At 48.5% G+C, this 27,703-nt stretch overlaps 1 protein-coding gene across 2 annotated transcripts; it reads right to left on the minus strand.

The window, feature by feature from the left end:
- Nucleotides 1-33: 33 nt before the first annotated feature.
- JAML (junction adhesion molecule like) lies at nt 34-27,000 on the minus strand. Of its 2 annotated transcripts, XM_042907014.1 has the most exons (12): nt 26,915-27,000; nt 26,664-26,799; nt 22,861-22,984; nt 21,752-21,815; nt 18,735-18,889; nt 17,157-17,382; nt 12,873-12,985; nt 9,835-10,072; nt 6,245-6,383; nt 3,995-4,055; nt 2,478-2,564; nt 34-534 (listed from the first exon to the last, which is right to left on the minus strand). In XM_042907014.1, exons 4-12 carry the CDS (start codon nt 21,792-21,794, stop codon nt 442-444), a joined length of 1,155 nt encoding a protein of 384 aa, XP_042762948.1. In that variant the 5' UTR covers nt 21,795-21,815; nt 22,861-22,984; nt 26,664-26,799; nt 26,915-27,000; the 3' UTR covers nt 34-441. The 2 variants fall into 2 exon arrangements, with proteins under 2 accessions (XP_042762948.1, XP_042762947.1); XM_042907013.1 differs by lacking the exon at nt 22,861-22,984.
- Nucleotides 27,001-27,703: the final 703 nt, after the last annotated feature.

Raw genomic sequence — 27,703 nt, forward strand, 5'->3', positions numbered from 1 at the left:
TCCACTCCCCCCTCAGCCGGGGCATAAACAGGATGATTTCCACAAGCCACGTTTATTTAGGGGTAATTTGCCAAAGGAACCGTTTGGGTTGGTTTTGACTTCTGTGGTTCTTCCCAGTAACCCATCCATGGAGACCAACATCCAAGGGGAGGACCTGATGGAATGCAGGAGGCCACTGCGGCGGCTCGGCCAGGGTCCCCAGGGCCAGTGTCCCGCTCCGGAAGGACCGCCGCCATGCTTCTCTCCATCGGAGCCCGTTCCTCCCGAGCTGTCCCGTCTTTCTGCCAGGTTCTGAACCCTCCTTCTTCAGCCTTTTGACCAATGAGGCAGGAAGCCAACTGGGGTGGGGGCAGGGGTCCGGAATGACCAGACAGTGACTCGGGACACACAGAGGACAGAGTCTGTGCCACTGCTAAGGACAAAAGGAATTCTCCTTTCTTCTCAAAAGGCTTGCTCTGGTTTGGGGATTCCCCCAGCTGACTTTTCTTCAGGCGGGTTATTTGGGGCTGACCTCAGAGAAGGCCAAACTGGGTGCTGCAGGGGAAGGGAGGGAAGAAACAGAGCACATTTGTAAGTATTTTGATCGTAATAGTTGCCATTTATTGAGCTCTCTCCATCGATCTGGCCCAATTCTGAATTTCACAAGCACTGACTCTTTAGATCCTCACCACCTGGGAGGGAGGTAGTCTTCTTCTTCTCACTTTAAGGATGAGAAGACTGAGGCTCAGAGAAGCTAAGTTACCTGCCCAGGACCAGCTAGCTTCTAAATCACAGAGCCAGGATTTGGACTCGCATCTGCCCAGCTTCAAAGCTTGTGACGTCAACCAGTATGCCATACAGCCTCAGAGAGGGGGACACAGGCGTGGTGCCCCCTTCACTGAAATAAATACGATCAATTCAACAACAACAACAACAACAACAACAACAACAACAACAACAACAACAACAAAATTGCAGGTTTATTGTTATCCCTGCTCCCTAATCGAGTATCACCTCTATACCTGAGGTCTCAAACAAAAGGCCTGCGGGCCAAAATCTGTCCGGACGCTTACTGAATTTGGCACGCGGTCTTTAGAAATAACTTGACCAGCTCCTAAAGGCCTTTGAGTTTTGTGGCTTTGGCCTCTCATCCCCCTTGCTTTATTCAGTTCCGTTTCAAGAGGACAGAAGTGCTCTTTTCCAGTTTCAATGCAAGTACCTACACTGAACACGGGGAAGGTGGACCTCACAGAGTTTCTGCAGATCGTGTCGCCCAGGTGAGGACGCACTCAGCAGCAGCTACCATGCAAAGGTCATCAGCAGGTCTCTGAGAGGCCGGACAAGGCCTGGCAGGGACCGCAGCGTCACAGGGCAGTAGCAGGAGAAGGCCAGAGGGGTAAACATGACTACACGCAACTTCGGAGTGGAGCTACTGTTGCACTTGGTGGAACCAGGCCAGGTCCCTGACCTCACACTTCCTTGGCAGGGTCCTTCTCTGCCGCGATCATCTGGGAGTCATGTGTTCTCAGTGCCGCTGTGACGGGAACAGACGCGAGCAAGAGGCCAGCCTTTCTGGGCCCAGCAGAACACCACTCCTTTCATGGCCGGGGTGCCCATAATTAGTCTACAGATAGTACCGTGCCCGTCGCCAGCTCACCCCTTCTGTCCTTATTCCTACTCACTGCGCCCCAGTTGCCTTTTCTACGTGCTGTACTTCCCTGTGGAGTGGAGGAAAGGGAAAGAAGGAATCCGACTCCCTATTATTGTATGGAATGCAGCAGGCAGCCCTCCTGGCGATCAGATTATGTCCACGCATCGTAAGTCACAGAATTTAAAAATGTAAGAATTGGGGCACCTGGGTGGTACAGTCGGTTAAGCCTCTGACTTTTGATCTTGGCGCAGGTCATGATCTCACGGTTCATGAGTTCGAGCCCCACATCGGGCCCCGGGCTGATGGTGCAGAGTCCTCAGTCTCTCTCCTTCTCTCCACCCCTCTCCCGCTGGTGCACGCGCGCGCTCTCTCTCTCTCTCTCCCCCAAAATAAATACACTTTTAAAGACTTTTTAAAAATAAAAAAAATAAAAAGGGAAGAACTGGAAGGGACTCTTGGATAGGAAGGAAGATCGCCACACAACGTTTGTCCAAGGATCTACAGTACCCTCCTCATTAGTCGTGTTTAACCTCCAATGAGGCAGGGGCACTTTGCTCATGCCTGATAAAGGTGCCTCTTCTCGCCACTAAAATCCATCACCGTTGGCCCTAGTGACGCTTAACTACTCGAGATTGGGTACGAAGGCAAGATTGGTCTTCTACCCAGCAGGGCCTCAGCCTTTCAGACTTCCCTACTACTTAGAAAGCATCACAGGGCAGGAGCCCTCGGCAGAGTCACCTCCCTGGGTGACCCAGCCATGCCCACCGCCTAGGAGTTTGCCATATCCTCGCCAGCTCCTTCTCCAACCCCCGTCACCTGGCTCAGCCAGGCCCAGAACCACTCTCACCATGGTCATGTAGGTGGCCTCTGCCCTTCCACTCGATTCTTCTTCCTCAATCAGCTCCCGTGTGGTTATTGAGGAGTAAACATGTTTCTAGAGGGGGGAACGGGGGGAGAAACGGGATAAACGTTCCCAAAAATCGGCAAATGTTATATGCCAGAGAAAATGGCCATCTGCTACTGTTCACAGGGCATCAACACCAGAGGGTTATTGAGAGCTAGAAAATTATCGTCAATAATGACAATTCAGTCCCCAGTCTTCCCCCAAATTAAGAAAATTGGCTAGTTGGGGAAGAGCACTATTTTAACCACATTCTTTGCTTCAAAAGATAAACATCTTTGGATGGCCATTTAGGTAGCAGCAGGGAATCCTTATCTTGCCAGATTACTTGTACCCTGTGCTTATTTCCTTCTAATTAGAGGCTTGGCACGATGGCACTGATCAGCAGCTAACTGCGGTTATCTCTTTGACAGGGTTTATGTGGCAGGAACAGCCCTCCCTGAATCTCACATCTGTGAGGTCGGTGGTAGTATTCCTGTCACTATTTGGGGAGGCGATGTCATCCAGTGATAAATTCTTGGGCTTCTGAGGCCCCAGCTGCGACAAAACCTACTCTTGGGTCACAAACAGGCCGAAAGATGGAAAAGTAAATACTCAAAGAGGAGTTTTTAAAGGAAGGAAGGAAGGAAGGAAGGAAGGAAGGAAGGAAGGAAGGAAGGAAGGAAGAAGGGAGGGAGGGAGGGAGAAGGGGGAGGAAGAAGGGAGGGAGGGAGGGAGAAGGGGAAGGAAGGAAGGGAGGAAGGAAGGGAGGAAGAAGGGAGGGAGGGAGAAGGGGAAGGAAGGGAGGAAGGGATGGGAGGGAAAGGAGAAAAGGGGAAGGGAGGGAAGGAAGGGAGGGAGGGAGGAAGAAGGGAGGGAGGGAGAGGGGGAAGGAAGGAAGGGAGGAAGGGAGAAAAGGGGAAGAGGGAAGGAAGCGAGGGAGGGAGGGAGGAAGGAAGGAAAAAGGAAAGGAAAGGAAAGGAAGTTCAAGGAAATGAATTCATTTCTCAGTCTCTAATAGCAATTACTTATAGCTCCATTACAAACTAATATGGAAGAAGAACTTCTTGATCCTCCTACTTGAGGTCCCTGAATGATTTCATCTGAACTGTTGACTCCTGAATTCACCACAATTCTCCCTCATGGCTCCCTCATGATGCCACAGATGAAGAAGCTCTTGCAGATCACCGGGTTATTTGGACCTTACAACAGGACAAATGGCTCTGAGTCCAGTGCTCCTTCCTCCAGCCCTACCAGGAGGCCCTGTAGCCCCACCCCACTCCCACCGCAGGGGCTCTCGCTCGCTGGCTTAATGAAGATTTCCTGAGCCCCTGCTCCGTGCCCAGCACCGGCCGGCATGCTGAGACATAACACTGAGGAAGATAGTTCGCAGAGGAATTGATGGCACCACCTGAAATGCTAGAGCCTTATCCACCCGGCCCCGCGCTGGGCCCAGCAGCAGAACGGTAGAGTTCTTCCCTTACCTCTGGATCAGGCTTCTGTACGTTCTCCAGGCTTTTTACCAGAGTTGTGGACGTTCCTGAGCTGCAAGGCATGAAAATCATGGGGAATTAACCAGCCAGCACTGTATGTTCAAGAGTCCCTGCAGGAGACCCCACAGAGCTTTGTGCAGAGGGGGACCTCAGGGGAGGAACTATTCTCTCTAGATGCCCACCGCCAGCACCAGTCAGCCCACCTCGAAACCTGAGGAGTGCATCTCTCTGATGAAGGGCAGGAAGGGATTCTGGAGATAGTCTGGGCTGAACAGCAGTGTTGACTTCCCTATTAACCTAGCTAACATCTTTCTGCTCACACACTTTCAAGTGAATTAACAGTGAGGGCCACGGGATTAGATTTTATCACAACCGAGGACTAGGGAGATGTAGCTGGACCAGCAGGGGGCGACAGAAGCTCAGCGACACCCAGTTTCAAAGGGTTCCTGGCCATCCAGGGGGGGGAGGCAGAGCAGAATTGGCGCCAGAAACTCCCTGAGCGGCCAGCCCTGGCCCCTTCCCAGCCCTCGGCCTTTGATCTCTTGACCATCTGCCCTCTGCATCTGCCACTGAATACACTTCCTTTTTTTCTGCTCTGGCCTAGGCAAGAGCTAAAAAAAAAAAAAATAAAATAATAATAATAAAAATAATAATAATAATAATAATAATAATAATAAAAATCAGGGTTGAAGCTAGAAAAGAAACCGGATTTTTTTTTTTTGTCTTTAAGTGGAGGAAATATTTTTCGCATATTATCTGAGTATAAAGCTGTGTGTTCTCATTGTAAAATAATTCAAATAATAAAGAAACATAGAGAGGGGTGCCTGGGTGGCTCAGTCGGTTGAACGTCCGACTCTTGATTTCGGCTCAGGTCATGATCTCAGGGTTCGTGAGTCTGAGCCCTGAGTCAGGCTCTGTGCTAACAGCACAAAGCCTGCTTGGGATTCTCTCTCTCTCTCTCTCTCTCTCTCTCTCTTTCTCTCTCTCTCTGCTTCTCTTCACCGCACATGCACACGCTCTCTCAAAATAAATAAATAAAACATTTTAAAAAACAAAAGAAACACAGAGAGTTGGAAATTGAAGTTCCAGTAAACCTCCCGCCCTCAGGGGACCCACCTTCTCTTTTCTCCCAAACAGCACTACCAATACTTGGGAATTATGCTCCCAAACTTTCTCAATACGGGCCTAGGGGCACTCACACAAGATATGTTCATTGTATGTAATTTTCTTTTTTTATAAAAATGAGATCGTATCATACATTCTGTAATACGGCTTCTGGGACATCTTTCCATGTCGTCCCATTCGGGATTGTGCACCATGTCATTGAATGGAACACCTATGCGGTGAATCATTACCTTTCTGACCGTCACTGAGGATGATTTTCAGTGTTCGATTATCACCCGTGCTACAGCAACCGTGTTCACAAATCTCAGCATAGCCGTCTGCTTATTTCTTTAGGATAAGCGAGTAGACAAGGAAGCACTGACTTCATTTGGTGGGAAACTGAGGCCCAGAGTGGGTAGGTGAGTTGACATGGGTGTCTAACTTTGGGCTCAGTGCCACTTTCATGCCCAGCGTAAAGACCCTTGGAGAGGCCAGCCAAGTTCAAACCGAGTCAGCGAGGCCCCGGGGGGAGGAGGTGCAAAGCCAGAAGGCACGCCAGCACCTTCCGTGGAATGGGTGTTTTACGGGGAAAAGAGACTCAGAAGCCGGAACTACTTAGCCTGAATGGGGGCCTTTGCCCGTGGGCAGCATTCCTACAAGACAGCCACAAGACTTCGTCATCAACACTTGGGGAAATGCGGGGTGGGGGGCCGTGGGCCTGCCAATGGCCAATGAAACACTGCTGCTGGGTCAGAGCACCAAGATCTGCACCTCTAGGTGAAGTGGATGTTGCGGATAATCCAAAAACCATTTCTCTCGGGCACGGACTGGCACCATTATAGCTCTCGCAAAAGGTTTATACTCTTAATAATGCTCTCCTTAGGCCACCAGTTACAAAAGAGCTGGCAATCTTTGTGAAATACCAAAGCGAATGAAGAGGGTGTGCGGACGTGCAAGGGCTTTCTGGAGCACGGTGAGCAGGGGGTGGGGGTCCCTACCTAGATGACATCTAATTTGACAACCGCAAATGATTCTATTTTAAAGTAACCCCCTTCTGGGAAAATGGCACGGTCAGGGTGCTGTCACTCTCCCACTTCGGGTTAGAGGTACCACCAGCGTCCCAACCCAGCCCTGTACCTCGTATTCCTGTGGGTGTTCTTCACGATCAATATCAGAACGGGAAGCAGCAGGATAGTGCCACAGACAATCCCCACAATGATCACCAGCTGATTACCACCCAGGATCTCAGGTTTGAGGGCTGCTGGGGTCACCAATGCTTGGGAAAGGAGAAAAGCAATTAGAGGGTCTTAGTGTTTCGGGAAAAGAGCTGAGAGTCCCACAAGTTCTATACCAAGGAGCAACAGCCAAGTCAGGAAGCTGGGGGAGAAAGCCAGACTCCACCCCATGTGGAAACCCTGGGACTCCAGCGGTCCCCATTAGATGGAGAGCCAAGTCTGGCTCCCTTGCTCACCCCTACAGTATAGATCAAGGTGGGTGGGAGAAGAGAATAGCACCTTACCTACAGCAGAGTTTCCTTTTACATTAACAATTCTATCTTAAAATAAAATAACAGATGCTTCAGAGGCTGTAGTTCTTTCTATGAGAAAGTGGTTGCTTTCAAAAGGATAGATGCTACAACACCCAGCCTCATAGTCAGAATGCCAAGTAAGGCCTTCAGGGGCACTCTTACCCACGTGGCACCCCTCATTCATTTCCTCACGTCCCTCTAAATACATACATAAACACCTCCTGGGTGCCAGATATCACTAGGCACGGAAGCTACAGAGACAACGCGTGGTCCCTAATCTCAAGAAGAGGGACAAACACATCGACAGAGAACCACAGCCTGCTCTAGGTGCTATGACGGAAGTCCACATGGGGCACAGAGGGGCACAGAGGAAAAAGGGTACCCACTTCTACGGGGTGTCAGATGAGAATTCCTCAGCAAAAGTTTTCAAGTTTAAAACTCTTGAGGAAACATCAAGTTTGCTGGGCAGACAATATGGGGAAGGGTGGTGGAGCACAGTGTGTGCAAAGTCTGGAGGCCCGGCAGGATGGTACATTCAGAAAGTAGAAATCGTTCTGGGGGTCTGGTTCAAGGTCGCATTCGTGGGTATGGTGGAGAATTAGGCTGGATAGATAACAGAGTCCCCAGTCATGAAGGGTCTTGACTATCCCAGCCAGGAGTCTGGTTTTTGTTTCTGTAGACAGTGGAGAAACCACTGAAAGATTACAAGCACTGGACAGAATGTGGGGATCTGTGATTGACAGGATGGCACAGAGAGCCGCAGGAAGGATGAGAGCGGGGGCCGAGGATGAGAGCAGATACATGTTGGGGGCCCGCAGGCCAAGCCAGAGGGGAAGACAGCCAGAGCCTAGCATGGGACTGGAAAGAAGGCAGACCCAAAATCAGTAGCAGACATGACAGGACCTGTTGACCTGTTAGATTGGAGGTCATGGGAAAGGGAAGAATCAGGCACAACTCCCAGGCATCCGGCTAGGTAACCGTGTAGATGGTGACGGCGTTAACGCAGGTGGAGGAGATAAGCTGGAGATGAGCTGTGGAGACGTGTGCAGGGGCAGGTTTGGATGTGTTGCGTTTGAAGAATTTGTGGAATATCTGGCTAGAATTTGGAAGGAAGGAAGGAAGGAAGGAAGGAAGGAAGGAAGGAAGGAAGGAAGGAAAGAAGGAAGGGAAGGAGGGGAGGAGGGAGGAAAGGAGGGGAGGAGGGAGAGGTAGGAAGGAAGGAGAGAAGGAAGAGACGGAGGGAGGGAGGAAGGGAGGAAGGAAGAAAGGAAGGGAAAGAGGGGAGGAGGAAAGAAGAAAAGGAGGGGAAGAGGGAGAGGTAGGAAGGAAGGAAAGAAGAAAGAGAGGAAGAGAGGAAGGAAGGGAGAGAGGAAGGAAGGGAGGGAGGAAGGAAGAGAGGGAGGAAGGAAGGGAGGGAGGGAGGGAGGAAGGAAGGGAGGGAGGGAGGGGAGGGAGGGAGGAAGGGAGGGAGAGAGGGAGGGAAGAAGGAAGGGAGGAGGGATGGAGGAAGGAGGGAAAGGACAGAAGGAAGGGAGGAGGGAGGGAGGAAAGAAGAAAGAAAGGGAAGAAGGAAGGGAAGAGGGAGAGAGGAGGAAGGAGAGAAGGAAGAGAGGGGAGGAGGAAGGAAGGGAGGGAGGGAGGGAGGGAGGAAGAGAAGAGGGAGGAGGAGAGGAAGGAAGGAAAGGAAGGAAGGGAGGAGGGAGAGAGGTAGGAAGGGATGGAGAAGGGAGGGAAGGAGAGAGGAGGCAAGGAGGGAAGAAGAGAAGGGAACCCAACATAATATTTACTGAACATAGAGAGGATGCAGTGTCCAATCCTACTCGGGTAAATGCGGCTGAGGACGGGCAATTAGAGTACCATTAGTGATGTGAGGTAAGTAGAGGCAGGAGCAGAAGACAGGTTGCAGTGCACTCAGGAATTCATTGGAGGTGACAGAGGAGACACCACACTCAGCCTCTGAGCAAGCTACTTGGCTAAGTCAAGAAAGAAAGGCACGACTGATTGCAGTGATGGTCGCACAACTGAATTTTCTGGAACCCCTGAGTTGCATGCTTTAAATGGGTGAGCTGTACGGTATGTGAGTTGTGTCTGCTTTAAGAGAGAAAAAAAGATACAGGGTGTGAGCTAAAGTAGACGAGGACAGAAGGTAAGAGGAAGAGCTGAGCGTATTTATAGGCCAAGGAGCAGAAGCCAGTAGAAAGCACGAGGTTCCCGAGGGGGAGAACATGTCACCTGAGCACAGAGGTTCGGATCAGCCCGGGGCGGAAGGGAGCCTTGGGGGGCAGGATGGAGGTAAGGAGGGGGGCAGATGGAGGTAGGCCTGCAGGCGGGGAGGCCTTGGAGGTTGAGCGAGCCCCCACTAATGGCGTGTATTTCCTCCGTGAAGTGGAAAACACGACTTCATGTTCGTGAGGAGGTGAAGAAAGCCATTTGTCCTGCTTCCCTCTCCGGCTGGGAGCCTTTGCTGTTACAGGGAGGTGCTTCCATCGACCCAGATCTCTGGTCAGAGGTACCGAGCTGTGTTCTGGCCTCATTCACTTCCCCGCCCCCAACAAACTGCAGCCAACCCCCAGCGAAGGGCTCTAGCGAAAGGCAAAGTCCACAGGCCACATCCTGACTGTTACCTGTGCTCTGGTTTAACTTTAACCCCTCACCGATCACCCTCTCCGTCCACACAATCGAGTCTTTATTCTCCCACATACCACTGGCTTTAATGCACAGGGTTGGCCAGAATACAGAAAATGCCTCTGTTTGGGGCTCCGGTCTCTTCCTGTTTTCTCTCTGTTCGGTGCTGTCTCTCCCCAGCTCAGGGTCATTTTCCCTCCCACTACGGAGCATACAGCACCCAAGTAAAAAGTGACTTCGGACACCAACTCCAATCCACCTCTGAGCTCCTGTACCTTTCCATCAGCCTATCACACCGGCAACGAGTGAGTTCTGGCAGAAGGCGTGTGTTCACCAAATACCAGCTCCCTTGACCTCATACATCCTCAGGGCCAGAACTGGAGCGAGGCAAGCAAGGTGCCTAGGGCTCCAAATGCCACTGTCAAGGCCACTGAAGTCCAGGGCACAAGTGCTTGTAAGAGACAGACGCCCCCTGAAATTCTGCACCCTGAATGCCTCTCTGGCCTCACCCTAGTCCCGGCCATGCCCACCCGCTACGAGGCCCCCCATCCCTCCCCAGCCGAACGTCAGATACTTCGGGGCTCTTTCAGGATCACGTGCAGCACGGTGGTTTTCTTGAAGGTCAGGTTCCCCAGGTGGATACTGCAGGTGTAGCTTCCTCTGTCAGACTCCCGCACTCCTTGGAGCATGATAGACGCATCATTGCGGGAGGTGTCCCCCACCAGGGTTACACGGTTCTGGAAGCGGCCCCGGTTCTGGGGGCTCCCCACAGGTACCCTGAGTTTGGAGTGATAACGTAACATAACCTCCTCCTAGAAGGGAAAGGCAAAGTATGAGTTTGCAAAGACCAAGGGGGTCGGGGCATGGGCAAGGTTGAGTGGGGGGCTCTCAGGACGTGCAGGGCCCTGCGTGTGTGGGCAGTGAAATATCAGACAACATGAGGCCATGCACACACACAGGGGCACAGCCTGTGTCACTGTGAAGGACACCACCGAACCGTGAACGCCTGTCCCCTGGGCAGAAAAGGATGAGGAAAGTGGCACAAGAGGCCTTCCCTTCCCGTAAAAAGAAGCACAAGGGCGCCCTGACTTCTTACGGCACTCCCAGTCGGACTTCCGACAGACCCTGGAAACACGTCTAAGACTAAATTCCAAATTCTTCCCCCAAACCAGCCCCTTCCAGTCCATCCCACTTTGGTAAGTGGCAATGCCTTCTTCCAGATGCTCCGGCCAAAAATCCTGAAGTCATCCTACTAAACTCCTCGCTTTCTTAAACTCACATGGAAAATCCCTCAGCAAATCCTGTCACCTCTGCCTTGAAGATATATCCCAAATCTGGCCATTTCTCACCTCCTCCATGGTTACCATTCTGACCCAGGCCACCGCATCTCTCACCTCAATTCCTGCAATAAGCTTCCTTACTTGTCTCCCCGCTTTCTCCAAACTGGTCTATTCTCAGCAGATGAGCCCTTAGAAATAGAAGTTAAGGGGCGCCGGGGTAGCTCAGTTGGCTAAGCGTCCAATTTCGGCTCAGGTCATGATCTCGTGGTTTGTGGGTTCGAGCCCCATGTCAGGCTCTGTGCTGTCAGTTCAGAGCCTGGACCTGCTTCAGATTCTGTGTCTCCCTCTCTCTCTGCCCCTCCCCCATTCACGCTCTGTCTCTCAAAAAATGAATGAACGTTAAAAAAATTTTTAAAAGGGGCGCCTGGGTGGCTCAGTCGGTTGAGCGTCCAACTTCGGCTCAGGTCATGATCTCGCGGTTTGTGAGTTCGAGCCCCGCGACGGGCTCTGTGCTGACAGCTCAGAGCCTGGAGCCTGCTTCGGATTCCGTGTATCCCCGTCTCTCAGCCCCTCCCCTGCTCATGCTCTGTCTCTCTCTGTCTCTCAATAATAAATGTTAAAAAAAAAAAAAAAAGGAAATAGAAGTTAAATCATGTTATCCCTCTACTCAAAACCCTCCAATGCCCCCTCCCATTTCTGCTAAAAGTACAAGGCCCTCCATGATCCGCCCCGCTCCATTTTCCTCTCTGATTTCATCTTACACTTTTTCTTCACTTTACCTCTTCGGGTCACTTCACCACTTCATTCCAGCCACACCGGCCTCTTTGCTCTCCTTGAGTACTGGCCTCAGGGCCTTTGTACTTTCTGCTCCCTACGCCTGGGGCATCCCTCCCTCTCAAAATACACATGGTTCACTCCCTCACTTCAAATCTCTGCTCAAATGTCATCTGTTCAGTGAGGGCTCTCTGACCACCTATATACAGTAAGAACCACAAACGTCTGCCTTCTTGTTCTTCATAGCTCTAATATCTGACATAGCATGTATTTGTTTCCTCAGTATTTTACTGCATATCTCCCTTGATCTTGATCGTAAGTCTCCCATCAGGGCAGGAGCTGTGAGTGTTTGCTACATAGGTGCTTAAAATACCTGTTAAATGAGTAAGTAAATACCTGTTAAAGGAGCCTGCTTAGGATTCTCTCTCTCTCTCTCTCTCTCTTTCCTCTCTCTACCCCTCCCCCACTCACCCTGTCTCTGTCTCTCTCAAATAAATAAACTTAAAACATTTTTTAAGGCTTTTAAGAAAAGGAAATGGGTATACGGATACAAACATGGATGCGAAACCTCTCTGTGTTTTGAATTCACAGCTCAAAAGGCTCATTCTCAACATATTTTCTGCTGTGACTCACTTAGCAGTTGACGTCTAAACGCACGACAAGCTCCCAGAGGTGAACCTGGGGCCACATGTAATTCCCCATATGCCACCGTGATGCCACACTCCCAGGCCCACTCAGACGGCATACAGGAATCGAGTGAGTACAAACGACTTTTTAACAGAGGTGGCTGGGAATATGTCTTAGTTTAGAAAAGATAGATCTTTTATAAACTTTGCACCTTGATTTTGATTAACAGTAACCGACCTGGGATATCCCCCGCAGTGCACCTTGCCCCACATGTACATCAGCAGGCACAAATGACGCCTATGGTCTCGTGAACTCCCCTGTTGCTTGCACGCAAGTTCCCATGAACGAGTCTGCGCGTTGGCCCCCAGGACCTACTAATGCCAACGCCTGAAGCACCCATAAAGACAAAGAAAATTCCCTCCATCCCAGAAGTGGGGCGGCGGGGCACAGAAGAAAACTTACAAAAATAACCGAAATAAAAATAAGAATGCAACGATTCTTATGCCCAGCCCGGAGCTTAGAGACAAGGCCACCAAAGTCAACCCCCCTCATTCTCCCATGGACTCTACAAAGAGAAGGGAAAAGAGGAAGGAAACTAAAAGGCAGTGGCCAAGTCACGTACAGATGCTTTGCACGGACGATCTAATACATGTGTCCCCACGGCCCTAAAAGCTGAGCAGGCAGCAGCAGCAGCAAGAATATCATCCTCCTCCTCTTCCTCATCTGCATCAGAGCCATTTTTCCCACCAGGAAGCTAAAGTTGCCCACAGCCAAGTGGCTGAGCTGAGGCCCAGTTCTGACACGCTCCAAAGCCCAAGCCCTGCAACGCCACCACACGGCACCCGCTGCCCCGATTGCCCCTGCCCCCACACCGTCCTGCCGCCATCCGCCAGGGGCGTCGACAGCACAGCAGTGGTTCCTTCTCCTTTACCTCGGCATGCTCTCCTGATGAGAACGTCCAGTCTACCTTGGTCATGCGTTTCTCTCCTGTGCTCTGGAGAACACAGCCCAGCTGAGTCGAATCACCCACATGGGCCATGAGCTCTGGGGATAAAACGGTAACTCAGGTCAAACCCAAGGTATAATCTACAGAAGTCAAAGAACTTCCAGAAGAGATCATGTTTAGCCAAAGATCCTCAGCCATAAAATCAATGCCACCCCCAAAACCGCACACATTCACTCCGCAGATGAGCCAGCTGATCCCGTGTGGACAAAGCACTCAGAGGCGTCTCACTCACCTGACACCCCGCAGCTGAGAGAATACCCGTGGCTACCCACACACGTCAACTCTGAGGGGTCTTCAATCTACGGTAAACACATTCTGATTCCCTTTAATTCCCTGCTCCTTCCCCTTTTCCAGAATTTCTCTCCAGTCCCAACTCAACTTCAGGTTTATACTAAAGAAAGGACAGACAATCTTGAAGCCCCCTCTTTCTTTCTTCTTTTTTCGAAGCCCCCCTCTTTCCGATCACCAGCTTAGAAGCCCACATCTGCCGAACATAAACAGGAAGTGGAAAGTTATATAATTCTCATGCTTATACATAACCCACTGGCTCTTTGAGCTGAAAAACTGAATCACGGGTGACTTTCTTCAATTGCTTTCCTTCTTTTTACAGGTTGTCTTAGGACTGGCTTAAGACAGCTCCGGCTATGGTACAGGTCACAGGACCGCTTGCTAATTAGGCCAAGACAATAGACAGCTTTTCTCTTGGCTTGTCTTTCTGTTTTAATCCCTGCCCCCACTCCCCCAACAGATTCCCTTGCTTCTGGCTTCCCAACTCCTAGACTCTTCTTTCTGCTTTTTTGTACGCGCAACTGACCCCATCATGTGTTTACTGCGTAAATCATTTCAAGGGGCCCCTGGAAAAAAAAAAAAAAAAAAACTAGCAAAATGATTCTGATTTTTCAAGAATACGCTACACAAATCAACCCCAAAGTCAGTTAAGAAATGAAAGGCAGGATGGTGTTTGGGGAGACACAAGCCTAGGGCTTAACTGGACAGAATTCCTTCAAAAGAGCATTAAGCAATGCTCACGAAGGAGCAAACGCGAGGCATAAGCCGACCTTTTCATCCAAATTGTTGCTCTGGGAGAACATGAACTTCCTGCCCAGCAGGGGAGATGCACAATAGGAGGAAAGCAAAAGACAATATTCTGAACTTGAAACTCTATGGAGGGAGTCATTTTGAAAGTAACAAAAATTCACTCCAAAGAAGACGGATAGGGAGGGAAGGTCCCCCTAAATCCAACAGCACATTAAGAGCTGAACTCTATTTTTTAAGTTTATTTATTTATTCTGAGAGAGAGAGAGAGAGCGAGAGAGAGATGGCAAGTGAGTGGGGAGGGGGAGGCAGAGAGAAGGGGGGGTGCGGAGAGAGAGAGACAGACAGACAGACAGAATCCCAAGCAGGCTCCGCACTCTCACGAGGAGCCTGATGTGGAGCTCCAACTCACCCCGTGAGACCACGACCCGAGCCGAAGTTGGACGCTTCACCAACTGAGCTCTATTTTGAAAATGCAGTAAATATAACTGACCCATTCTGCACCTTTCATTGCACCAGGCCTGTGCCAGACACGGTGTATGTAACATACCAGCCAGTCATTACAATATTTTGAGATACGCACTATCATTTGCCCATTTTCAGAGGAAGAAGGTGGAAAGCGCCCAAAGGCACACGGCCCATAAAAGGCTGAGCAAGCACACACCCCAGACCTAAGCGAAGAAACGCACAAAAGCTCTCACTCGCTGTACCGGGCCCCCTCACGTAAGTGGAAGGATGGCTGGTTCTAGAGCAAAAGTACAGGAAGTTAATACTATTTTTGTTTGCAAGAATACTGTCTGTGATATTTAAAATAAAACCTATGAGGAAAAAGGAATTGAAGGAGTAGGATCATGGAAAAAATTCTAAATGGTAGCAGGAGCATAGAAAAGTTATAAACTGAGGAGTAAACTCTGTAGAGCAAAGTATAGATGACTTCACATGGGGGAAGACAACCTCCACCAAGCAAGCTGGACAACTTTCCAGTGGCCAGCAGGCAGATTTTTAGGAGTTGGCTCTACTCCCTTTCTGGCCACAAGGGAAAAATAAATACAGGTTGCTCCACTGGCTACGGGGGAAATATCTGACAAACCCTAAAATTGTTCTAGCCTGTGTCCATGGATTTTCCAATTCTGAAATTGGCTCCTTTTACTTCATGGCCTTATGCGTCTCTTCAAAGAGGGAAAAGGCTCCTATTTTATAGGCTGTATTTGTGTGGACAAGCATTTGGGCATGGCATCAGAGGACAAAGCAGAAAGGAGTAGCCCAAAGATGATCCTTGGGGAAATAGCTGATTCATTTCCTTTCTGGAGAACTACAGCTTTGAAATCAAAAGAAAAACGTCAACTGAAAGAAAGTAGGGGGGCGGGGCGCCTGGGTGGCTCAGTCAGTTAAGCAGCTGACTCTTGATTTCAGCTCAGGTCATGATCTCATGGTTCATGAGATCGAGCCCCTCATCTAACAGGCTCTGTGCTGTTAGCCTGGCATACTCTCTCCCCCTCCTCTCTCTCAAAATAAATAAACTTTAAAACAAAAAAGAAAAGGAAAACAAGTAGAAAAGTTTAGGAGGGAGGTCAGAGGCCACCTTCTACAATCCCTTTTACAGCTCCAGCTTTAGAAACAGGATTCCAAGTGAAGGGTGCTAATTCCAGAATTTCATTCATTCGACAAATGTCTGTTTGTTTTAATTTTTTTAAAACATTTATTTATTTTTGAGATACAGAGAGAGACAGAGCATGAATGGGGGAGGGGCAGAGAGAGAGAGAAGGAGGCACCGAAACGGAAGCAGCCTCCAGACTCTGAGCTATCAGCACAGACCCTGATGTGGGGCTGGAACCCACAAACCATGAGCTCATGATCTGAGCCGAAGTCGGATGCTCAACCGACTGAGCCACCCAGGCGCCCCTCGTTCGACAAATGTTTATCGATGGCCTACTCTGCTCCAGGCAGGGGGTCCAAGGCTGGTCAGAGGACAAAGAATACAGACCCAGGTGAACAGGGAAGACACATCTGGGCAGGCGTGATGGGCATCACCAAAGAGGCGCGCACAGCGGGCCAAACCAGCTGGGGGAGGAGAGGAGGTCCAGAATCTAGCAAGCTTTCCCGAGACCGTAGACTCGTCCCTCAACACTTTGAAAGAATATATCTAATTCTAGGGTTTTCAAGGTTTTTTTTTTAAGGCAGCAGAATTCTTTCTTCAAACAAAATCTTCTCTGGCAGCCCAATGAATAAAACCGGAGAAAGACAAAGGACTTTGGTTGCAGTTGGAGGCCGGAGGTCCTATTAGACCGGATCCTCTATTAACCCCTGCCCTGCTCTCACCCTTTGCGCAGCCTACCAGGTTCCTTGGACCTTCAGGGTTCTACACAGCACAGTTTGAACACCACCAGTCTACTGAAGCCACACCCTCCATTTACAAATGGGAAGATGAAGTCCAAAGACGATACCGAGATCCTCTCATTTCTTTTCTGTCCCCTAGAACGCTTACCAGAGGAACCTACTAAATATGGACATGGCGTCACTGAGGATAACGGACGGGAAGTACCACCAGGACAGAGTAAAAGGAATAGGGACTTTGATGTCAGAGGCTCCAGGGCTTAAGTACTAGGTGCGCCATTTAATAAACATGCGTCCTTAGACAAGTCACATCTAAGCCTCTCTAAGCCTCAAGTTAATTCATGTGTAAAATGAAAAGACCAATATTTCCTCCACGGCATTTTCATGATGATGGGACACATTTAAGGTGATAATAAAATTACCACCGTCAAGATTTTTCTTTAAAGAACACCAATTACCGGGATGCCTGGGTGGCTCAGTCGGTTAAGCGTCCGACTGCGGCTCAGGTCGTGATCTCACCGTTCGTGGGTTCGAACCCCCACGTCGGGTTCTGTGCTGACAGCTCAGCAGCCTGGAGCCTGCTTCCGATTCCGTCTCTCCCTCTCTCTCTCTGCCCCTCCCCCACGTGCAGTCTGCCTCTGTCTCTCTCTCAAAATTAAATAAACAGTAAAAAAAAATTAAAAAGAAAAAAAAAAAAAGCACACCAACTATCGCAGATTCACTCTGTGGTAAGTGTCTAGACCAAAGGCTGGCATTTGTTCAACAAAGTCGGTTCCCTGCCCTCTTCGCACATCAGATCTCTTGCCCCTTCGCCCTTCTCTAGGTAAAGCATTCGCATACCTTTGGTTTCTTCTGGTAGAACGTGCAACACCACCGCTTTCTTGAACACCAGGCTCTCCATTTCAAGCCGGATTTCACAAGTGTAGGTTCCCTGGTCGGCCTCTTCCACATTTTGGAGCAGGAGAGAACCATCGCTGCGTGAGATGTCTCCCACCAAGCGCACACGGTTCTGGAAGCGCCCCACAGGCACGCTGAGGTTGGCGTAATAGTATAGCACGTAATCATCCTGGAGGGCAACACAACATTGGGGGGCACGTCTGAAGTCACGGGCACCAGACCTAGGAGCCTGGATGCAAAAGACCCTGTTCTGTGGAGGCAACGGCATCATCACCATCGCCATCGTACCTGTCATCATCCTTGTCCTTATGATTAAAAAGTACTTGGTGCCGGGTAACACTGTAACTTGAGCAAGGCTCTGTGCCTTATTTCACGCACAAATGGCGGACCATGGCCCACACATATCCATTTCTTACAGTCTGAGGTAAAATGTAACATCCACTCTGAAGGTCACTCTGGGGACTCAAACTCACAACTTTTGAACACCTTCTCTCATCTCCACCCCGTTTTCCGCTATGGCCCCTGGATTCAAGGGCATTCAAAGCCTTGAGGCAATCCCCCAGACCGGTAGTGGTGACGGTCCCTGGCATGTTGGCCATCACTCCCCACCCCCCCTTCTGCCCTCTTCCAGGCAGCATATCATACAGCTTGAGAAGGAGTCATCATCACGGACTGGCTTGCAGGCTGGGAAGGGGAGCCCTGGGAAATTCTTATTTCTACGTACACCATGGGCCTATCCCTCTCATAATACAAAATACTAACAAAAATTTGAGTGAGAAAAGTATTAAAGGAATAACATGCTATGAGCTACATAAAGAGTATTTCGTTTGTACACTTCGGGACCTTACCGTTAGTAACACGTTACTTAGGATAGATTTCACAAATGATCCTGAGATACAGGCATCTCTACAGAATCTCTGACGGGCTGTATACACTATTCCCCACTCCAAAGAGCGCCCATGAAAGACCCCCTCTCGGCCATGCTTCACCTTCTAATCCCAACACCTGAAGCGGCCATGAAGGAGAAAGAGACGATTCCCCAGCACATGAATGGGGCATGGAATGCCGAAAGGATCTGGTCCTCTCCCCGCCAAAAAAGATTATTGTGACATCGTTCTTATGCCTCTTCTGTCTAGACCAGTGCTCTCACCCTTGTCAGCCCTCCCAACCACCTAAACTACTCTACAAAGGGCAAACATCGAGAAAAGAAACAAAAAGAACTTCATGGGCACGTCTCTATTGCTTCTCAAGGACCCAAAAGGTAAGCATTACCATTATGATAATGACTTTCATCGTCACAGATGAGGAAGCTGAAGGTCAGTCAAGTGGAGTTACTGGCCCAGTGGGTCACACGGCCAAAGGGCCGAGCAAGGAAGAGGCTCAGTTCCGACAAGCTTCAGAACCCAAACTCTGGCAACACCACCTCATGGCACCTGATGACCTGATTCTCCCTCTCCCCATGCTGTCTTCACACCATTGGCCAGGGGTTTCTACCACAGAGTTGTATTTCCTCCTTGTTACCTTGGCGTGCTCTCCCGATGAGAACATCCAGTCTACCTTGGTCACACGTTTCTCTTCTGTGCTCTGGAAAACACACCCCATCAGGGCTGAATCACCCACATGGACCGTTAGCTCAAGGGAGGAAACAATCAAGTCATTCAGGCCCAGGGAATAATCTATAGAAGCCAAAGGCAAGAGGAGACATCATTTAGACAAATACCCTCAACCACAAAAATCAGTATTAATCACTAAGTACTATATGTCTTCCCTCCCCAGATGACCCAACACAGACAAAGTACTCAGAGGCCCCTCACTCAAACCAGCAGGACACTCCCAAGGGTAAGAGAAATACCTTCTAGTTATGCACATGCCTCAAGTTGGAGGGGTTCTGCAATCTTCATATTGCAAAAATGCAAATTGATCCTGTTCTCCTAGCTGGTCCCTTCCCTGTTTCTGGAATTCCTTTCTCCCAGCTCCTTTCTTTCCTTCTATTTTTTAAGTTTATTTATTTATTTTGAGAGAGAGAGAGAGAGCAGGGAAGGGGCAGAGAGAGAGGGAGAGAGAATCCCAAGCGGGCTTCACGCCCAGCGCAGAGCCCAACGTGGGGCTCGATCTTCCGAACCATGAGATCATGACCTAAGCAGAAATCAAGAGTCAGATGCTTTAACCGACTGAGCCACCCAGGTGCCCCTCTCTGAGTTCCCTTTCAGGGAAGCCCTGACGTTCTCCTTCCGGGTCATGCATTTAGACACCCACAAACAGGAAATGACATGTCTCCTGCTCCTAGTTTCCCATGGGTTCCCTATCTAAAAAGCCAACTCACAGGTATTCTTTGCTTCCCTCCTCTTTTCCTTTTCTTTAGTTCCCTTACAAAAGCTTCTCTCTGACTTTGCTGGCTGATTCTGGCTGTCAGTGCAGGTCCTTGTAATTAGACCAGCACGAGCACGGTTCTCCCCTTCGCTTTTTCTTTGTGTCTGTCTCCACCCCCGCTTCCCACCCCAGCTTTGCCGTCAGCCCCGGCTTTTCAGATCCCAGGTGTTTATGCACAGGCACCACTCCGCTATCTATATATCGCTCAAATCACCTCTCTTTTCATTAAAAGAGGAAACCATTACACGGCTCTTTGCATTTGCACAAGATGTGCCCTGTGTGGAGAGACAACATTGAGCAAGACCCCTCTAGGTGCTGGCCAGTTTCTATCGAGGAAGAGCCAAGTGAACACGTATGGGAATAAAGAGAAAATGTGCCAGTCTTTTCATGCAAGCTGTTGCCCTGAGAGAAGAGGGTTAACTTCCTGCCCAACAGCAGGCACGCACAGTAGGGAAGACGGAAAAGAAAACATGAACCCTACACCCTTTGGAGGGAAAGTGTTTGGAAAGACATCAAAATCATCTCCAAAGCCGATTTGGAATTTTCCTGTAAGGAAGAACTGAGCAACTTCACACGCGCTTAAAGGTGTTCTTATACCTTTAATTTAATTTAATTAGTTTAATATTAAGCTAATTTCATTTAATATTAAGAGCGCCCTATGTAGTATTAAGTGAAGGTTAGCTAGAAAGCAGAGGCAGCCGCCAAAGCGACAAGAAACTGACACCTGACGGGTAACCTTTGTAGAACAACGGATGGAGAAAATGAGACTTTCTACAGAGGAAAAAGCTCTCTGCAAAGAAATACAAAATGCCCTGATGCCACCGCCTACGGGGCTGAATTGTTAAGTCTCTGGCTGGAAGGGCAGAAATCTGCAGGCTGCCTCCTGTGCCTCTGAGGAAATGTCTAAAGAGCCTCAGAACATGACCAGCCTGCATGGTTCTAAAAGCTTCTCTTAAATACATACCATTTTCGTGTGTGTGTGTGTGTGTGTGTGTGTGTGTGTGTGTGTGTGTGTGTCTGTCTGTCTGTCTGCATATTGGTACACATTCTCTGTTTCCTGGAATTAGAGCAAAGGCAGTTCTTATGTGCACGTTGCTGAGTCAGTGTTTAGGTTACCATGCACAGCTAAAAAACTAATAATAAAGAGGAAAAATAAGAGACTATGAGAGCAAAGCACCTTAGTCATTCATTCTTCCTACAGAGCTATCCCCATGGGATAAAGAGAAAAGGCAGGGAGAAGGATGCCTGCGTGGCTCAGTCGGTTAAGCATCCGACTCCTGGTTTGGGCTCAAGTCATGATCTCACGGTTTGTGAGTTCGAGTCCTGCAAGGGGCTATGTGCGGTCAGTGCACAGCCTGCTTGGGATTCCGTCTCCCTCTCTCTCTCCGCCCCTCCCCCCTCAAAATAATAAAAATAAGCTTTAAAAAAAAAAAAAAGAAAAGGCAGGGAGAAAGGACGGACAACTTAGAAAGAAGACACGAACTATACACAAGAAGCAGCCCAGAGCACAGAAGTTACATGAACAGGAGACTCCAACCCAACCTGAGGGCCAGGGGCCGGGGCCGGGGTTGGGGGCTGGGGGGCGGGGGGGGGGGTGTGTGGCATGGTTCAGAGGAGGTTTCCAGAAGGAAGGAAGCTTAAGGAGAAACCTGAAGGATAAGGAAGCTTTAGGCAGGCTCGTTAGGGCAAGGCGGGGAGAGAAAGTCCTGGCAAAAGAAACTACCCCAAATTGTGAAAGAGCTCAGTGCATTTGAGGAACCACAAGAAGGCTGGTGTAGCTACAGCAACAGCAGAGTACAGGGATTCTGGGACTCTCTTCGGTAATTTCATTTCCTGATCTGAGACTAGCTGTGTTTTTAAGGTCACGATTTAAAGCGCAGGAATGCCAGAAATGTTCTTCGTACCACGTCGGAAGGTCCTAGAACACACGATCAAGGACCCGAAGGCCTTCTGTTTCTAATAGAAACAGAGGAAGATTCAGCTTTCCAAGAAAGAGTTTGCTACCTAGCTTCTAAAACAGCTGTTTCAGCAAAACCATGATGTTCCAGGTTGGGGTTTCCGTTTTCAGCAAACCAAAGGGAAATGAAAATCTATAAAGCCGGCTTTCGAAAACGCACGAGACTTACAGGAAATCAAACGCCCTCCTTGGTTCCTTGGTTTCTACTTACCCAGTAACACTGGCATCAGGAGGAGTTTCAGTGGGCAACACATGCTGCTCTCCAATTTTCCAACCTTCAGATAAAAGAAAAAAAAGATCAGAAAATAGCATCAAGAGAAGTTTGTTAACGAACCACAGTGAGTGCCTCTGTGGGCCAATCTGTGCCTGAGGCACTGGGCTACAGCCCCGAACAAGGACAAGGTGCCACTCGCCTGCAGTTTGCGAGTTGGGGGGGGAATGGAGGGGGGAAAAAAGAAGCAAGTGAATGAACAAGAAAATAGCAGATGCTAAAAGTGCTGTCATGAAACAAAACAAAGCAGTGTTTGGAGAGTCGCTTGGGGGCCGCTTTAGATTGGCTGTACGAGAAGATTCGATGAAAATTGCTTTTCAAGAGGAAAAAAGCAAATAATTTCAGGATGTCCTTGAGATGACAACCCTGGCCATTCTACAACCTAAGGATGTCACATAAACAAAAGATGACAGCTGACTCGGTGTGAGATTTTTGCCTATCTCTCCAACTAAATTAAAATTATTACTTTTAAACATATAGAGAATGTTCAGGACATGTGGGAAAGGAGCTACACAAATGAGAAAATTTTCAACCCAGTTGAAAGGCACTCACCGCATTCTGTGGCAGAAAGGAGCCGCATAAAATAGACATGGTGAGCTTTTTTTTTTTGCCCTCCCCTCCCCCCCGCCCCCCACCTTTTTAAGCAAGGCAGCAGGGATAGAATGAGACTTGAACTGCACATGGGCAAAAAAGTACTTTTTAAGCATCTATATTATCTCTGTGGTATTAATTTCGCTGCGTCTACCAGCTCTGGGAAAGGATTCGTTGTTTTTCACCATGCCCCACAATTTTCTTAATGAAACAGAACACCAACTTCAGGGAGTTACAATCCAACCCGTTTTGGGTTCCCACCAACCGCTATGTCTGGGCTCGGCCACGATCCCTGCCCCCGGAACATCCCGCCATTAAAAGAACTCTACCTAGAACCTGCTAGGAGGAAAGCTGTCTTTGTGTAATTCCATCACAGAACCCCACCCAGCGCTGGTGGGAAGTCCACATGTTGTGGCCATTTTAACTTGTACACAACGATTACCTAAGAGATTCCTTACCTGCGTTCTAAACAACAAAATCCTCCATCTGGAAAATCAGGGTCAAACTGTTCAAGGAGGTCCTACCCTAGGTCCCACTTATGCAGAGAAGTCAGTTGACCTTGCAGAACCTCAGTTTCCTTGCCTATAACATGAGGACAATAATGCAAGGATCAAACAGGATGATGTAGATAACAGTGCTTCGAAAAGTAGAAATCATTACCACATAAGATCCTGTTTCTCATAACCTAAAAATCAGATAGGAAACAATTTGTAGCGCCGAGAGAGATTTGGGTTCTGAGCGTCTACATTTATAAGAATGGCAAGTGATGAATCAGAATGAACTGGAAACTCTTTTAAGTTTCAATTTTTGAACCCCATCACAATGTAGATGATAATTACACTGACTCAGATATACCAAGAGTCATACTAAGTTTCCCCCAAACACCTCTGATAAAAACACAGATCTCTCTCAAGATAGCAACAGCTGTCTTCTGGCTCCACGACACCCATCCCACCCCACCCATCCCACCCCACACATCCATGAAAAAGAGCTTCCTTGCGAGCATGCGTCATTGTAATTCATCATATCTGGGATATCTGAGATCCCTGAACGTTCCGGCTGAATTCCTCTTCAGGGAGTTGGTTGTGTTCCCTCCTCTGTCCGGCAAACTATTCTTGTACATTCCCCCAGAGCAGTGCGCCCTCTGCTTGGAGGAGGAACAGTTGATTTACAGGTCTAACACCAAACCGCACCAAGTCTAGATTCTCAAGAAGGACCATATGTTCCTGTTTACGAGTGTCCCAGGCCTGTGCTGCAGCACCACTAAAGTGCCTGGCATGTGCTGGGTGAGTGCAAATAGCTGCCCAAATGACCACCACGTTGAAACCATTCCCTACATTCCCTACAACTCGGGCCATTCTATCCTGAGGACACAGGTGATCCCAAAGAGACTCTGAACCCCGTCACCAAACTCTAGTCACTCAGAGCCACACCCAACCGTTTTCAAACAAATCTTAGGAAACGTGCAAATAATCTGATGAATACAAGAGATCAATATTTTTTCACTCATATGTAGATCTTGAGAAACTTAACAGAAGACCACGGGGGAAGGGAAGGGGGAAAAAAATAGTTACAAACAGAGAGGGAGGGAGGCAAACCATAAGAGACTTTTAAATACAGAGAACAATCTGAGGGTGGATGGGGGGTGGGGGAGAGGGGAAAATGGGTGATGGGCGTTGAGGAGGGCGCTTGTTGGGATGAGCACTGGGTGTTGTGCGTAAGCGATGAACCACGGAATCTACCCCTGCAACCAAGAGCACACTTTACACACTGTACGTTAGCCAATTTGACGATAAATTATATTTTTTTAAAAAAGAATACGAGATATCATTTTTGGTTCTAAGTACTCATATGCACCGGTAGAACTCCCTGTGAATGAAAAGCAATGAGTTCGTGGAAAAAGCACGGATTTGAATTCCTAAAAAATTATCTTCCTGGGTCAGACCTTCCATTAACTAATTCTTTGATCTCTGGGAAATCACTCAGTCTCCTGGGCCTCCTCCTTACCATTAAAAGATCGGACCTTTTCTCCCCCCTAGTTAATATAGGACCACGCCAGAAATCAGTAGTTACATATGCAATAATTCCGAGAGGGTTACATGCCAGGTACCGCCTGAACGCTCTACACGTTGACCCATGTAACCTTTGCAACAACCCTATGAGGTCTCCAAGACTGGGACGCTAAGGCACAGATTGGTGAAGTGACTTGCCCGATAACTCATAGCAAGCGGCAGAGCCAGGATTCAAACCCAGGCATTTTGGATCAGAACCTGTCCCCTCACTGCCCTGTACTGCCCCTCGTGTTTCTGAAAGTATTCCATGTTTTAGAGCAAAACTTCTCGGAACTTCATGTATCCAAACAAGATGAATCTGCTCCCCCAACTGAGTGCTTTTCCCGCCCACTTCATCCAGTGAACTCCTGTTCAGCTTTCAGATGTCAAGTCAGTGTGGCTTCCTCAGGGAAATCTCTCCTGAGCCACACTTACCAGGTCAGATGCCCAGCCACATGCTTTGTTTTGTTGTTATTGTTGTTTTAATATTTATGTATTTGTTTAGTTATTGAGAGAGAGAGAGAGAGAGAGAGCAGGGGAGGGGTAGAGAGAGAGAGGGAGGCAGAATCCCAAGCAGGCTCCGCCCTGTCAGCTCAGAGCCCACTGTGGGGCTCGAACCCACGAACCATCAGACCGTGACCTGAGCCGAAACCAAGAATCAGACGCCGTAACCAACTGAGCCGCCCGGGTGCCCCCACCTAGCCCCCGGCAAGCCACATGTTTTAATAAGACTATTTATCTTTCCTTCGGGGCATTTGTCATAATTTCTAATTATCTATTTATTTGTGGGCTTGTTTGATTAAAGTCTTGCTCTCCACGCTCACCTCCCAAGACTATAAGCTCTACTATCTGAACAATGAAGATCAGAATCTTATATATACAGATATATAATACACGCATAAAATGAATCTTGGTCTTTAGAAATCCAACCAAAGCATCAGATGCACCTTAAGCACCTTGATAATAGGATTCCGTTTAAATTCTCAACTTTTACCTCGCTTCTTCAGATCCTGACATCTCCTCAGCAGATGCTCTTAAGATAATTCTGCATGGTCAGAAGTCTCATGTGTTGGCCAAACGTTTTGACCTGAGCTCACGGAGCTTTCACAATATAACTCCTGGCAAATATCTTCTATCACTCCCGGTGTGGGAGTAGGGGCGGGGGGGGGGGGGGCAGGTTGTAACCATCGGGATCACCTCTCTCATTGTTAACAGCGCAGAGGAAGGGTTACCCTTGGCACGATTGTGATAGAAAAACCTCTTCAGAAAAGGGACTCGTGACAATGAGACAACCACACAGGATGTGAAAATGACCCCCTAATGTTACAATATCACAAAACAAGATAAGGGAGAGGTGCTGCCTCTGAGTGCCAGTGCTTGCCCCCCGTAAGGACAACCAACCACTGAGCAAATAGACACCTGCACAGGCTTCCCTTACCTACCCCGCTCACCTCGCGATGCTAAGTCCCCTCGATTCACCCCTGGCTGTGCACCTCTGGGCTCTCATTGTTTTGAGGTATAGTTACCCACGTAACCCCTCTGAGGCATGAAGTTCTTGAAATGCATCCTCAGTTTTCCTTCCGAGACCGTTTATCCTACATTGGGCCGGGAGGTCACATGGCTCCTTGTAAGACAGTCTTGACATCACTGGTCAACCCTCTACCTGAAGGGGACTTTGGAAGTCATTACTCCCGCTCCCTCCTCAGACCAGGTTACACCTAAAGGACCCTACATCAGGCCTTCATGAGATCAGAGCTTTGCAAAGGACGTGATTGGTAAGGACAGTATAGCCTATCTCTCTTGAGAGGTTTAAGTTTCTGACTTCTTAAGGTTAAATATTGGTCTGTCTAGGATTGGGGGAAGAGAAACAGTGAGGGACAAGTCCCGCCATGAGTTCAAGGGCAGCTAGTCACTGCTCTACCTAAAACCACAGGCAAATTATAAATGAAAGTCTTGTTCTTCATCATCATCATCATCATCATCATCACCTACTCTTTCATTAAGGGCAAACCTTACCCCTCTTCTCTCTGAGGATCTTAACAGAAGCAACTCTACCCCACGGAAAGGAAAAGTGCACCCACCAGGCTACCTTATACCCATCTCTTCCTACAGAGGTGGAGAGCCCTGCAAACGTGGCCATCAAATTAAAGCCTTCTCCTGAGACAGCAAAGTGTGAATCCCTGCTTAAGAAATATGAAGCAATTGCTTACCCAAGATGAGGCGCACCGAGGGGAAGCCAAGCACTGAACTGCGCTACATCTGCAGTACCCAAGTCCGACTGAAGAGACTTCTGCCGGCACAGGAGGTCAGGCTCAGAGCAAACCAAATGCGTGCGTTCTGAAGTGGCTGCAGAGATGCAAACAGGAACCTCTAAATCAAGGTTCTCATTTCAGTTATCTGGCCCATGACCCAATTTTTATTTATATTTTCATTCTAAAAAGAAGATATATATTCAACTTACCGAGGAGAGCCTCATATTCCAGACCTGAGCAGGGGCTGTCTCCCCTTCTAGAGAGCTCTCTGAGGGTGGGGTCTTGAAAGGCATCAGGCACACATTCCCCAAGAGAGAAATCAGCTACATGCAAACAAAGAACGATAGATTTAAGATGAACACAGCACATTTTGCTCTGTTTACAATACAGCAACCTCCAAAATAAAATAAAATAAAATAAGACAAAATAAAATAAAATAAAATAAGACAAAATAAAATAAAATAAGGCAAAATAAAATAAGACAAAATAGAATAAAATAAAATAAAATAATAAAATAAAAAGACAAAATAAAATAAAATAAGACAAAATAAGGGGCGCCTGGGTGGCTCAGTTGGTTAAGTGTCTGACTCTTGATTCTAGCTAAGTCATGATCCCAAGGTCATGGGATCAAGCCCACAATGGGCTCTGAGCTGAGTGTGGAACCTGCTTGAGATTCTCTCTCTCTTTCTCTCTCTCTCTCTCTCAATCTCTCTCTCTCCGTCTGCCCCTCTCCTATGCTTGCTTTACCTATAATTTAAAAATAAAATAAGATAATAAAAGTAAAATTATAGCAACCTCTTTTGTTTTCTTCTCTCAACACATAGGTGCAATGTAGCCAGGCAATCACCCAACCCCTGCTTCCAAAGAGAAGCCTGCTCAGTCCTCCAGCTTACCATGTCGGTGTCCTCTGACCATGTGATATCAGCATTTCCAGAATGCAAGTAGCATTTTATTTCCCCAGAGAACCCCTTGAGTGATTTGGACATCGTAGATAAGAA

The sequence above is a fragment of the Panthera leo genome, chromosome D1, assembly GCF_018350215.1.
Source record: "Panthera leo isolate Ple1 chromosome D1, P.leo_Ple1_pat1.1, whole genome shotgun sequence".
Lineage (NCBI taxonomy): Eukaryota > Metazoa > Chordata > Mammalia > Carnivora > Felidae > Panthera > Panthera leo.

Bases quoted from the DNA above. Each gene is read 5' to 3' on its own strand.
- JAML (XM_042907013.1), bottom strand. From the start codon at position 21,794: ATGTGTTGCCCACTGAAACTCCTCCTGATGCCAGTGTTACTGG. The intron at 18,890-21,751 runs GTAAGTAGAAAC...TGGCTTCTATAG, and splicing joins CCTGATGCCAGTGTTACTGG to ATTATTCCCTGGGCCTGAAT. The intron at 17,383-18,734 runs GTAACAAGGAGG...GTTGCCCTCCAG, and splicing joins CATCGGGAGAGCACGCCAAG to GATGATTACGTGCTATACTA.